Consider the following 13,431-nt stretch of genomic DNA (forward strand, 5'->3'; position numbering starts at 1 on the left):
AGAAGGGTGGGTTATGGTTCTGTTCCACAGCTAAGAATGGGTCTACAAAAATTCAAATAAAATGCACTGGCGACTCCTAGTGTTGAAAACTGGGACTGCCACCCATAAACACACAAGGCAGCAGAAAAACTGAATCAGACCATGGGTCTATCAGGTCGTTAATGTCTGCTCTGATGGACAGCATCTCTCCAAGGTTTCGATAGCCTTTCACATCACCTACCTTCTGAACCTTTTAAACCTGAGATGCAGGAAACTAGCAAGGCAACCCTTAACAGAATTACACACTTCTAAGCTTCAGCTCAAATCACTGCAAAATGTCGTTTCCTCACTCAAGAGATAGATGTGTTAGTCTACTGAAGCAAAAACAACATGACACACTAAACATTAACAGATTTATTGCTAGGGACTAGGAAAAAGGAATTTACAAGGGGGGAATGGTGAATAGTGTGGTTAGAAGGCCATGAAATACAGGCAAGTAAAAAACATCATAAATATATACCGTACATTACTGACCATTTACAGAAACTGTAATTGTTGGTACGACAAATTTAACATCTGTAGGTTAGAAATAAGTTGTATCTCTTTCAAGTCCTGGTTGATACAATTAAATGTACTCATAAATTCTATATTAAGCAATTACACATTGGAGACTTCCTTTTAAGTACCTTTGTTGGTTGACAAATGTTGACTATCAGACCAGAAAGCAGGATATCATTGGTGACTGAAATGTTTTCTCCATTTTTAAACACTGACTTTTTGACATCAAATGTCTGTCCTTCTTTTCTTTGGCACTGAGATTGACCTATTTGTCCTACATCAATATAGGACTGCATTAGATTAAAATTAGAACTGAGAAATAAAACTCCCCTTCTCCTGTTTATTCATGAAAGGCCAATAACATGCCCAAGTACTAAGAGCAGTTCTGCACATTAAAATTGCTCAGGGAAATGCTCAAATGACACCAGTCTTTCCTTGTACCAAACATCCCAATCATCTGAACACATGTAGCTGCCTTATACTGAATCAGGCTATTGGTCCATCACATCAATATTGCCTATTGAGCAGCAGCTCTCCAGGGTCTTAGGCAGAAGTCTTACAACATCACAGTTACTTGATCCTTCCAACTGGAGATGCTAGGAATAGAAGCTGGGATCTTGTCAAGCAGATGCTCTACCTCTGAACTATGACCCTCCTCTTTAAATACTTGTGCACTTTCTCTGAAATCCCTGATTGAGTTAGGATTTCCAGTTGTGCATAGACATGCATTTAAAGATGCATGCATACTCTTGAATGACATCCACATTATCTGTTGTGTGTTACCATCACTGGTATGATATTGGTTTTTCCTTCAGCAATTGTAATATGCAGAGAGCTATCCCAAAGGCCAGTTCTCTCTTTCTCTCATTGGCCAGAACATGTGGCTTTAGGACCAAACAAACAACTGCGGGACTTCAAATTCCAGGCAGTGCTTGAATGATGACTAATCCCCTTTATGGCCATGATTAAATACATTTACATATAGACAAAGGAATCACACAGAACAATCTATCTTCCAGCCTCAAACCTATTGTTCTCTGAAAGACAACTGTTTCACTTGTACTTTCCTTGAAGAATGCAGAGAAGTGAAAGGAAATGATGAAAAGTGATGTGTCAGGCACCTCATACATGAGGCTCTTTTATCACTTTGATTAAAAACTATGGTAAAATGGCAGCTTTTTGTGGCTGGAAGCCACTTCATGCATTAGCCTTGTCGACCCATTTTCAACACCTAGCCCAGGAAGCCTTGTAAATTGTTCCCATGTTCTTCCATAAATAAGGTTACTGAGTACACATGACAACAGTGTGAGAGCATACAGCCCATAACATCTCACAAAACAAATGTTTATTACCAGAACAATAACATATATCTAGGGACAGAAACTGTGCCTCCTGTTCAATGCAATTATTCCCACACTAGCTTGGAAAAAAGAGTACCATGAACATGGAAGCATCTTCTGTTCACTGTAATTATTTTCTCTAGCAAATGCATTGTGAAAGTGCAGCTTTTAAGCAGTAGCAAATGCAAAATAAAGATAATTTCCATTATAGATTGCACAGTAAATAGATATGTCGCATTTACTTCAATCACAAAGAACTGTTGTGTGACATAAATAAATTCTTTTGCCCGAACAACTGTCTTAAATCCGAAGGCAATTCCCCAGTTTGTCTTAATACCAGCATTTTGGACATTTCATTTTCTTGAATGGAGTTACAGCTAGTTTGTTCTGGAACCACAAATCATGCCAATTAACATGGAGCACAAGGCAGAAACAGTAGCTCCGAGTAATGGAAATGTAACAGTGGAAAAAAAGCAGATGTCCTTGGACAGAAGCGGCTCGTACTCTAGTTCTTAAATACTGCTGGTCTCTCAGGGCTGATTTCTGTTCCTGATATTCTCTAGGAGATTCTGGGCTTCTTGGAGTCCATGACCAGCAGCTCTACTGAGAAGTTTTTCCACTTCCCTGGAAGGGATGCAATTATTATTATAGCCTGGGTTACACATGCAGGGGAATGAGATGTTACTGAAGTGGAAAGATGCTGAACTGGTAAAATGGATTGTACCACATTATACAATATTATACAATACCACAATATACTATATTGTAGAACTTGATGAAATATAAACCCTTTTCATAATTATAGCCCAGACAAGCCTGAACTCATCAGAACTTAGAAGTTAAACAGGATCGCCCCTGGTTAGTACTTGGATTGAAGACCACAAAGGAAGACCAGGGTTGAAGACCACAGAGGAATGCAATGGCAAACCACCATTGCTCATATATTGCCTTCAAAACTCCTTTAGCGGTTGCCATAAGTTGATTGCAATGACTTGACAGCACTTAATCAATGATAGTGGATTTGCCCATGAGGCCATTCTTCTGGATACCCCATTACTCAAAGTGAGAAGCCAGCAATGCAAAGAGCACAGAGTGTTCCTTCACACGGCTAGACGACAAAGGGCTAAAGGACCCTGCCTGTATCTATGGTGGATGTGTGCAGATGATTACTGAAAACAGAATAATAGGGTAGTGGGGGTGGAGTCAGGAAAGCAAAACAACTGCTTCAAAAGAATGCCTTTAGACATCACAACGGAACAATCCTGTCTTACTCTCCCCATTCTCCTTCTCTTGTAAACAAACACACACAGATATATGTCTACATTTGTTGATGATCATTCCTATGTTTTGGGTTGGACGTTCTATCATTTATTTGTTTAGGAAATTTTTATGCTACCCCTCCAAACCAGCTTAAGGCAACTTACAACTATTCTTTTAAAACCCAGTCTCCTTCAAAAGCAGCTTCCTGTTCTGAAGCAACTCACTGCAAACATACGGGGTGAAGTACTTCACTCAAAAGAAATACCTTGTGGGATTTACTGCCATATAGATGACAGATCCAACATTAGCTGTTAGTCATGATAATTAACTCAAATCTCCATGTTCAGAGACAGTGACTGATTCCCCACTAGGCTTGTTCCAGCGTCAGAGTTCTTTTTCCCCCAACGCTTCCATCGGATTTCGCAACTCACCCCTCCTCTTTCTCGCAGCAAGCAGAAACTGGTTTTCAGAGGATCTTGCTTGCCATAGGAAAGAGGTGAGGCGAGTCGCAGCCTCCAGGCAGCTTGTGCAAAATCCAACAGAAGCATTGCGGGGTGGGGGGGAAGAGCTCTGACATCGGAACAAACCTAGTAGGGAATTGGTCGGTGTCTCTTTGAATGCCAGCACTGGGCACAATATTGATAGGTAATGGTTTCTGGGCATTTAGTTGGCCATTGTGTAAAACAGGATTCCAAATTAAATGGGCTATTGGTTTGATCCAGAATGATTGCTCTGCTGTTTTTGTCCTCATAGCAACTTTCAAAAATGGCAGAAAATCACCAAGCAAATGTCACAGTTTAGGATAGGGTTGCCAAACACACACAGCCCAGTGGAGGAAGGGATCCCCTGTCACCAGGCCCTGTATCTCAGCCACCAATCAGCTGACCTGTGGGGGGCACTTACCAATAGAAAGAAGGCCAAGGCCATGATATACTGTAGGTTTGCCAATTCCCATCTGGGGGCAGAGGATCCCTCAGTTTGGAGATCTTCCCCCTACTTCAGGGTTATCAGAAAGTGGGGTGGGGGCAAATGTCTGTTGGGCACTCCATTATACCCTATGGAGACCGGTCCCCATAGGGTATAATGGAGAATTGATCAGTGGGTATCTGGGGCTCTAGGGGGCTGTTTTTTGAGGCAGAGGCACTGAATTTTCAGTATAGCATCTGGCACCTCTCCTCAACCCGCCCACCCCGTTTCAAAGAGATTAGACCGGGGGTCCAGTTCTATGAGCCCCAAAAGAAAGGGCCCTTATCCTTCGTTATTTCTAAATGGAAGGAAGGCATTTAAAAGGAGCATGGTCCCTTTAAATGTGATGACAAGCTCTTCCTTTGGAGTTCCATCATGCTTGTCACAACCTTGCTCCTGGCTCCACCACCCTCATAGTCCCCAGATATTTCTTGAGTTGGACCTGGCAGCCCTACCACAATGTCAGCATTACACAGGAAATGTCATCACGCCAGCAACTTCCAGACCACACTCTGGTATTGGGGCAAAAACTCTGGCAGAAGCCAGTTTTACCATAGAGTTTTTGCTCAACTACCAAAGCATCACCTGTAAGTTGCTGACATGATGATGTCACTTCTTGTGTGCTACCAGCAACATGGACTAGGCCTTTCTGTTTCTCCTGGTCAGTTCCCCCCCCCATTCCCCATTAGGAAGCGCACACGCCCCATTAGGAAATACTGGCATCTGTCTTTCCTTTGTCATCTAACTGAAGAGATTACATTACACTGGATCAAAACTGCTGACAGAATAATCTCCATAGCTGTGGAAGGAAACAACTTACCTTTCATCAAGCCCCACTGTCATGTTCTTCAGTTTTCCAACAGCCAAATTAAAAGAGGAGTGAGGGTGGCCCTGCTCTGCAGCTTGACTGAATGAGAGAAGAAGAAAGAAAAAAGTGCCAAATGTGTTCAATATACAGAAGATGTAACACTGGGAGTACAGGTGATGGCTACCAAAAATGCTGTCTTACATGAAACTCAATTATGAGACAGAGTGTACAACAGGTGGATATAAATCCAACAAACCTTTAAGGAACTGTTTGGACTCTGCAGTAGAGAATACTGTGGAACCCTTTACTGTTTCATTAAAAGCTGAGATCGCAGCCAAGTAGACTTCAATGGACGAAGTTGCTAAGCCCTCATCCTTCAGGGTAAGGAGGGTCTCAAATATCTTAAACGTGTCAAAGATTTCTGGATTAATCCCTTGTTCCTTTGCTTATATTTAGCTCTTAGAGTTTATCTTTGGTTTTGTCACCATCTGAACCAATGGTAAGGTCTGACTGGTCTTTTCTTTCATAGCTGCTCTGAAGCAACTCACCGCAGATATATGGGGTGAAATACTTCACAAAAAAATACCTTGTGGGATTTACTGCCATACAGATGACAGATCCAACAATAGCTATTAGTCATGATAATTAAATCAAATCTCCATGTACAGAGACAATGATCGATACCCCACTAGGCTTGTTCCAGTGTCGGAGTTCTTTTTCCCCCAACGGTTTCATTGGATTTCGCACAAGATGCCCCAGGGCTGTGGCTCACCCTACCTCTTTTCCTTCTTTCACCTTGTACAAATTGTCAAGCTTCCTTGTGAAAGCCACATTGGAGGCTGGTTCGGACCAAGCATTCATAGCAATATCTTGTATGCCTTGCAGTAATGGCAGAGCCAGAGGCCCAGGTTCTGGGTTGTATAGGATCTTCATTAATGGGTCCAAAGACTGGGGCTCTGTAGAGAGGAATCCCATATTTAAGGCTTCAGCCATAAAAATTATTTGCTCAGCATAAAGTCTTCCATGGGTGATGGAGCTGATCCACCATGTCACGGGCGACGGAGCTCACCCACTGTGTCATTTGGTGAAGACACTGATGCATCTTCTGACTCTGGTCCTGAGCATCAATTCATGCCCTCTTCTGAGTCAGAAAAATGTGATGCTGCATCAATGACAGGTCATTGGGTGGCAGTAGCATATTTCTTGCCACTGGACTTAGAAGATTGAGAGGGTAGATATCATGGAGGAAACTGCTGCTAATCCCATGAGCCCCACTGTGTTGGGAACATCACTGGAAAAGGGAACAAGGGGATATTTTGTGGTGGCCCTTGATTTGAGATTCCCTCATTTTGTCATTCACATTGCCCCAGATGTTGCGCTGGCGGGATCTCAAAGACTTGTCATCTAGAGTGCCTTAAGGCTTCAGTGTTCCATGCTGTTATAACATCTGCAATTGGAGAGGTCATCCAGTGATGGAGTGTGCTGTCATCAGTTAGGTAATGACAAACAGTTCTATTTTGTTTTCTTCAGATGAAACAGCTGAGGTCTTGACCAAGTGTCTGGAGATCCTTGTAGCAGGCTGCATGAAGTCAATAAACTGAAGCTTAATCAAGTTGAGACAATGATGGTTGGGGATTCTGAAAATTGGTTGGCTAGGAAGATACTGCATTCTCCTTGAAGAAACAGGTTCCTGTTTGAGGGATTATCTGTAACTATGGGTTCATGTTAACCTGCTTAAATGACCTGCATCCAGAGTATCTCAGGTGTCTTTTTTCATGAGTCTTCCCTCTTCCTAAGAACTGCCACCAGGACAGTGTTCAGAATGCCTTCAGGCAGATACAGCACTAGCCTCTCCTAGAGCTGGGCCTTTGCAGTTGTTGCCCCAGCACATTGGAATCGGCTTGCCCAAGAAGTTTATCTTTCTCCATCATTTGCAAGATTTTTTTTCTTCTTCCATCAAGCAATCAATTTTTCCATAGCTGTTTAAGGTGGCCTATTTATACACCTGCTTGTTTGCTCCTTCTCCCACTGCTCCAGAGTTTCTTTAGTAACCATTATAGAGGAACATGGGGAAAATGGTAGATTACTAATAAAATTAATATGGCCCACATCTTACCTGAACCATTGCATAGCTTTCTCTTCATTCTTTTGCACACCAGCTCCTATTCATAAGACAAGGACTTATCAATAGGGTTACCAATTTTTTCTGACCTATGTTTCTGTGCATAACAAAGCTAGCACTATAGCATCCCCCATTTAAGTAGGGTGGACTAAAGACCATAGAAACCCTGGTCACCTCCAACTGGCAACAGTTTCTGCTCATCAACCTTGGAGGGCAGGACATCTCTCAAGAAGGAATGAGAAGAACAGGCAGACATAATTCAGGGCAGGCATAATCCAGAGAGCCTTCTTCATAAGAGCCAGGAACTCAGGTCGGACAGGATGCATACCCTAGATCTTATGTCAACTAACCATCTACAGAGGGGCAGTGAAAAGAGAGGAGGAAGACCTAGGGTGCTGTTAACCCCTCCTCTCATGTCTGAGGCCTGTCAGGGCCCTATAAGGAGGCTGAACCCTGACAACATGGCAAACTCTCACACCCAGATTCCAGCACTTGAGGAACATATCTAAACATCTAGATCAGAGGCCAGTAGCACCTTAGAGACCAACAAGATTTTTGAGGTATAAGCTTTCAATAGCCAGCACTCCCTTCATTAGATACAAGTTTGTGAGGCTGATGAATTTCCACTCCTTGAGACTGAATGTAACTCCTTCTGTGAAGCTAGTTTCAAAGGGTAGCCATGTTGGTCTGTGGTAGAACAGCTAGATTCAAATCCAGTTGCACCTTAAGAGACCAACAAGATTTTTAGGGTGTAGGTTTTCAAGAGCCACATGGATAGATGCAGAAAATCTTGTTAGTCTCTAAAGAGCTAGTAGACTTGAACCTAGCCGTTCTACTGCAGATCATTGTTATTATTGTTGTTGTTGTTGTTGTTATTATTATTAGTAGTAGTAGTAGTTTATTTATATTCCACCCATTCCCACATAGGGGCTCAGGGTGGAGCACAACATAATAATAAAATCACAATAAAATCATATAATAATAAAAGTCAACTATAGTATTCAATAGAACAAAATAGCCCGGCAGAACAATATGATGAGATGGTGCAGCAGGACAGTGCAGCAAATCAGCACAGTAAGATAGTACAGTAGGGGAGGCCAACCAATCTAATAGGTAGATGCCCACCGCCTTCCCCGAAGACCTGGCAGAACAGCTCCATTTTACAGACCCTACGAAAGGCTAACAAGCCAGGTAGGGCCTGGATCTCTATAGGGAGCTGATTCCACCAGGTTGGGGCCAGGACCGAGAAAGACTTGGCCCTGGTAGAGGCAAGACAGGTATCTCTTGGGCCGGGGACAGTCAGCTTATCTTGGGAGGCCAAATGAAGCGACCTCTGGGGCATATACAGGAAGAGACGATCCTGCAGGTATGCTGGTCCCAGGGCACGTAAGGCTTTGAAAGTCAGAACTAACACCTTGAAGCGGATCCGGTACTCTATGGGCAACCAGTGCAGGCCACGGAGCACTGACCGCCTGCTCACCCATATAGGTCCAGGGTGGCCAACAATAGCTCTCCAGATGTTTTTTGCCTACAGCTTCCATCAGCCCCAACCATTGGCCATGCTGGCTGGGGCTGATGGGAGTTGTAGGCAAAAAACATCTGGAGAGCTACCGTTGGCCTCTCCTGATATAGGTGATGCAGTCAGTAGGCGAGCTGCTGTGTTCTGCACCCGCTGCAGTTTCCGGATCAGTTTCAAGGGAAAGCCAGCGTAGAGCAGGGTCTGGGCAGGGTTTCCCCTGGTTTGGGCTTAAGCCCCACCCCCAAACAGCCTCCTTGTGCAGCAACATCACTGACATGGAAGTGACATCATCACATCAGTGACATTGCTGCAAAATACTATGGTGTCACTGTGCAACATCACCAATATGATGACATCATGCAGAATTGACGCCATCACATTGAGGATGTCACACAGTGATGCTCTAGCATTTTGGGCAAAACACTATGGTTACCATAGAGTTTTGCCCCAATGCCAGAACATTGCCACATGGCATCCCCAGTAAGATGATGTCACTTCCACGTGATGTCATCATGTTGGCGACATCACCCACACCACTCCCAGAAAGCTGCCTTCCACCCCCTGCCAGCATGATGTCAGCCTGGCACCCCTAGCAGACCATCATGGCTATCTAAACATGAGGACAGTTTGCCAAACAGCCATGTCCAGATTTGTGCAAACAGCACAGAAATTTGCAGGAGCACCACAGATTCATAACTGTACAGTTATTCTTTCTCACAAAAGTAATTGTTGCAGTCCTATCCAACTGGATTGCTTTAATAGCACTGAAGGCAACCAAGAGTAAGCAGAAATATTAAAGACTTAGATTATTCTTACCTTTTAAGTATCTCTGTCCCACAATGTGCTGGGCATTGGGATACCCTAGGTGAGCATACATATGAGCCACATGGAAATGGAAGTTTTCATAACATAGCAAGATGTAGAGCAGGATAAAAACAGCACCAAAAATAGTCAGCAACTGAAAGCAGAAGAAAAGAGCTGATGCACTCAGTGGTCTCCAAGTCTTTGCAAAGGGAGCCACCTTTTAACTTTAATCTGTAGCATTTTTAATTTTTGCATACATTACTCACTGTCTCTGTTCTTCCTTTCCCAATCCCTAAACTTTTCCCTAAAAAGAGCCCTAAACTTTTCCCTAAAAAGAGCTCATTTGCACAGCCAAAAACATACAACACAACATTATTGATCATTGTTGATTAATAATCCACAATGTTTCCACAGCCCAAACTTTGCTTGTTGCAGGCCATTTAGTAAGAAGCAGTCCACATGAGGTCTCACAATGAGTAACAAATACACAGAAGATCTCTAGGACTGTTTTAGAGTGCTAGCATGAACCTGTGCATGGTTCACATTCAAATTCTATCAACTGTTCAACTCAATTGTTTCCTTTTCTGTAAAGGCTCTCTAAAAACCCTTTTGTTCCATAAAAATCTTTGCCTGCCATTCTCTTCACATACTGGATATTCAAATATCCCTCCTACCTCTCCAACATAGTTTAAAGATTTAATATGGTTTTATAGTGAGCCACATTTGGCTCTAGAGTTGTAGGTTACAGAGCCTTGCATTAGTTGTTGCATATAGCTAGAACTGTAGTAAAACTCCTCAGTTCATCATCACAAGTGAGCCACAGACTTCTGATGCAGATTGGTACAGACACTAATTATCATGGTGGTTTCGTTTTAGAAAACAGTTTTCTAATATCTTTGGGAGGATGGATGGTCGGATGGATGGATGGGCAGGCTGCAGAACTGCAATCTGGGTTTTTTCTGTTTGATAAATAGGGAGCTCAGACTTCTTTTGTATAGTTTACTAGTGGGCCACCTTATCAGCCAACTTGCAGGCAGCGGCTGGCAATTTATGCAAATCAAACAATATCATACAGAAGAAATCTCTATCTTCCACAATGAGCTCAAATAGTCATCAGACAACCTCTTGATCAATAAAGCACTCCTAAGCCTTTTAAGCACAACAAATGGTGCTTTTATCCTACTACACATGGTTGTTGTTTTCAAAGACAAGTCATTAGGAAAGGAAATTGATCACTCTGTACTAAGCAATAGGTGCCACCACCTTGAACAAAGCTTTAGAAAGTACTCTTTAAATGCTTTGTTACATGATGATCGGTTGTCCTCCTGCTGTTGATTCCCCTCCAAAAATGAGTTAAATAAATCTAATTCTGTATGAGTCATGTAGTTCACATATAGCTATTGTCTTTTATTATTTTTTTCACAGCGAAGTTACAGGTAGCTGATATACAGTAACCCCAGGCTGATATACAGTTATATACAATCATAGCTGATATACGGTGACCCCAGGCTAGCCTGCTGATCTCAGCAGATTGCAGAAGCCAAGCAGGGTCGATCTTGGTCTGTATTTGGATGGGAGACCACCAAGGAACACCAGGGTTGTTACATAAAGTCAGGCAATGGCAAACCATCTCTGAACATCTGCCTTGAAAACCCTACAGGGCTGCCATAATTCAGTAGTGACTTGACAGGAAAAGGGGGTAGTTTTCAAGGCAAGAGATATCCTGCATAGCAACACTTTGACTTTCTTGGTGGCCTCTCATCAAGTACTCACCAGGGCTGACCCTGCTTAACTTCTGAGACTATCTAGCTTAGGACTTTTATGAACTTTGAATTTTGTGATGTAACTTTAAAAAAAAATGTAAAACATAGTACCTAGAGTTAACAATGAGAAGTTGATAATTGAATTAGCCCAAACTGATTAACCCAAGACACAAACGTGAGCTGTGCGCATTTTATGATGCTGGAAATCTGTTCATTCTCACAGCAGCTAGTTGCTGGTTCAAGCTATCCACTGTATGGTTCCCCATCCCACCCCCCAAGACAGAATACTTTAAAATCTGCATAGTAGTATAGAAATGATGCTGGGATGGTAATACTAACAGGAACTCTATTAATTTATTGTTTACCTTTCTCACTGAGGCTCAAGGCAGATTATATAAATCAATACAATCAACAGAATGAGACATCTAATAAACAATGTAACAGTATTGATATGGCATCACTTTTGGTCCAGCTTTGCAATCCTGAGCCAATTGAGACCCAGCTTGGTGTAGTGGTTAAGCACTGTGGACTCTAATCTGAGGAACCAGATTTGATTCCCTACTTCTCCACATGCAGCCAGGTGGGTCCCCTTGGGCCAGCCACAGTTCTCTCAGAGTTCTCTCAGCCCCACCTTACCTCACAGGCAGTGTTCCCTGGGGCATTATCACCTCATTGGATTCTTGCACAGTAATGGCCATGGACTTTTTCTGCCAAATGAGCTGTGGAAATATCTGGCTGGAGCAACCATACAAGCTGGTATGTCAAAACGGCATGTTTTCAGGAAAGAAAGATAGGGACCCCTGTCTGCAAAGCTCCTTGGAAAATGATAGTTTCAGGCAGTGTTCCCTCTAAGCTGAGTTAGTGTGAGCTAGCTCACAGATATTTAGCCTCCAGCTCACACCTTTTTGTCTTAGCTCAGGAAGGATGACCCCAGAGCACAATAATTTATGCAGTAACTCATAACTTTAATGCCAGTAGCTCACAAAGTAGAATTTTTGCTCACAAGACTCCGCAGCTTAGAGGGAACATTGGTTACAGGGCACAGTTCATCCTTCATATAATGAAGAGTTGCTGTGTTACCTCTATTCTTTCTTATGGTTGGGATCAGGGTAACATTGGGGATGCAAGTGTTGCTGTATCAGTAAATATCAAGGGTTAGGACAGAGCTGCCAATCATACAGTATGACTTCAAGCTCACAAAGATACCAGATGGGGTGCTGATTGACCCCATGACTTGTATTTGCTCTTGTACTTTTACAAGCACCTTGATCTGCAGAAAGCTGGTAAAGCCTTCCAGCACGGAGATAATATTTCCCAATAATGTCAAGCTACAATTAAATGTGCAGCCAGATGTAAAGTTGGCAACCTGAGACATGTTTCAAAACAAAATGCTAAGAATTGTAACAAAGGTATATTGGTTACTATATTGCCATATGTATCTTAAAACTCTGCTGCCTCAGTGATCTATGCCAATCCTAATGTGTTAGATGCCTTCTGGGCAAACAGAGGATTCATCAACACTATAAAAAGCAAACAAACAACATCAACCCCAATTCCCAGCTCTGGCAACTCACCTCCCATCTACTCCACTCAGAAGGAGGTTTCTTAACCCTCTGGGATAGATTTGTCTCTGAGATTTCAGCAGGAAGACCTGTTTGGCTCCTTCCCATTCGTTTTCGCTGCACCATGACAGATTTCATGTCCCTCCGTGTTCTCTCATACTTCTTGTCAGCAAGCTTTTAACTCCAGTGATGCACACTCTGTTTTATTCTCCTCCTCTAAGCCCCATTCACAGTCTTTGTCCAATCCCCAATCTTCCCTTTTGTTTGCAGTTCCTGACATTGCTTCTGTCTTTGATTTATAGGCAGCAAGGAGTGGCTGGGCTGCTCATGGTAGCACAGAACAACGAAAGTGCTTTTCTTCTAGTTAATTTCATCACTTTTTTGGCAAGGTTCCTATGGTTTAATTGCATGATAGACGTAATTTCAATGGGGCTCAGTTTACTACAGAAATTATGGGTGGAAACCCAGAAGCACTGACACAGAGAGACAGAGTGAGAGAAGGGGCAACTCTATCTCTAGAAAACTTCAAAACATGCTATGCTATACAACTTCTGTGTGGAACATTTCTCAGCTTCACTCTAAATCTGATCAATCATTCTGTTACATATAAACAACTAAATTTTAACCTAAATTTTTCAGATCCAAATATTTTCATATCACAGCCCATTTATCATTTTAATATTCAAACTATTGCTCAGTAGCAAAACAGGAGCAAAACAATATTACATTAAATCAAAATAACTATTAGAT

At 42.5% G+C, this 13,431-nt stretch overlaps 1 protein-coding gene across 1 annotated transcript; it reads right to left on the reverse strand.

Moving 5' to 3' along the window:
* Positions 1–378: 378 nt before the first annotated feature.
* LOC132577550 (sel1-repeat-containing protein YbeT-like) lies at positions 379–13,037 on the reverse strand. The gene is made up of 5 exons (XM_060247343.1): positions 12,694–13,037; positions 9,369–9,510; positions 7,028–7,073; positions 4,924–5,010; positions 379–2,501 (listed from the first exon to the last, which is right to left on the reverse strand). The coding sequence occupies exons 1-5, from the start codon at positions 12,817–12,819 to the stop codon at positions 2,408–2,410; spliced, it is 495 nt and encodes a 164-aa protein (XP_060103326.1). The 5' UTR covers positions 12,820–13,037; the 3' UTR covers positions 379–2,407.
* Positions 13,038–13,431: the final 394 nt, after the last annotated feature.

The sequence above is a fragment of the Heteronotia binoei genome, chromosome 9, assembly GCF_032191835.1.
Source record: "Heteronotia binoei isolate CCM8104 ecotype False Entrance Well chromosome 9, APGP_CSIRO_Hbin_v1, whole genome shotgun sequence".
Taxonomy (NCBI): Eukaryota; Metazoa; Chordata; class Lepidosauria; order Squamata; family Gekkonidae; genus Heteronotia; species Heteronotia binoei.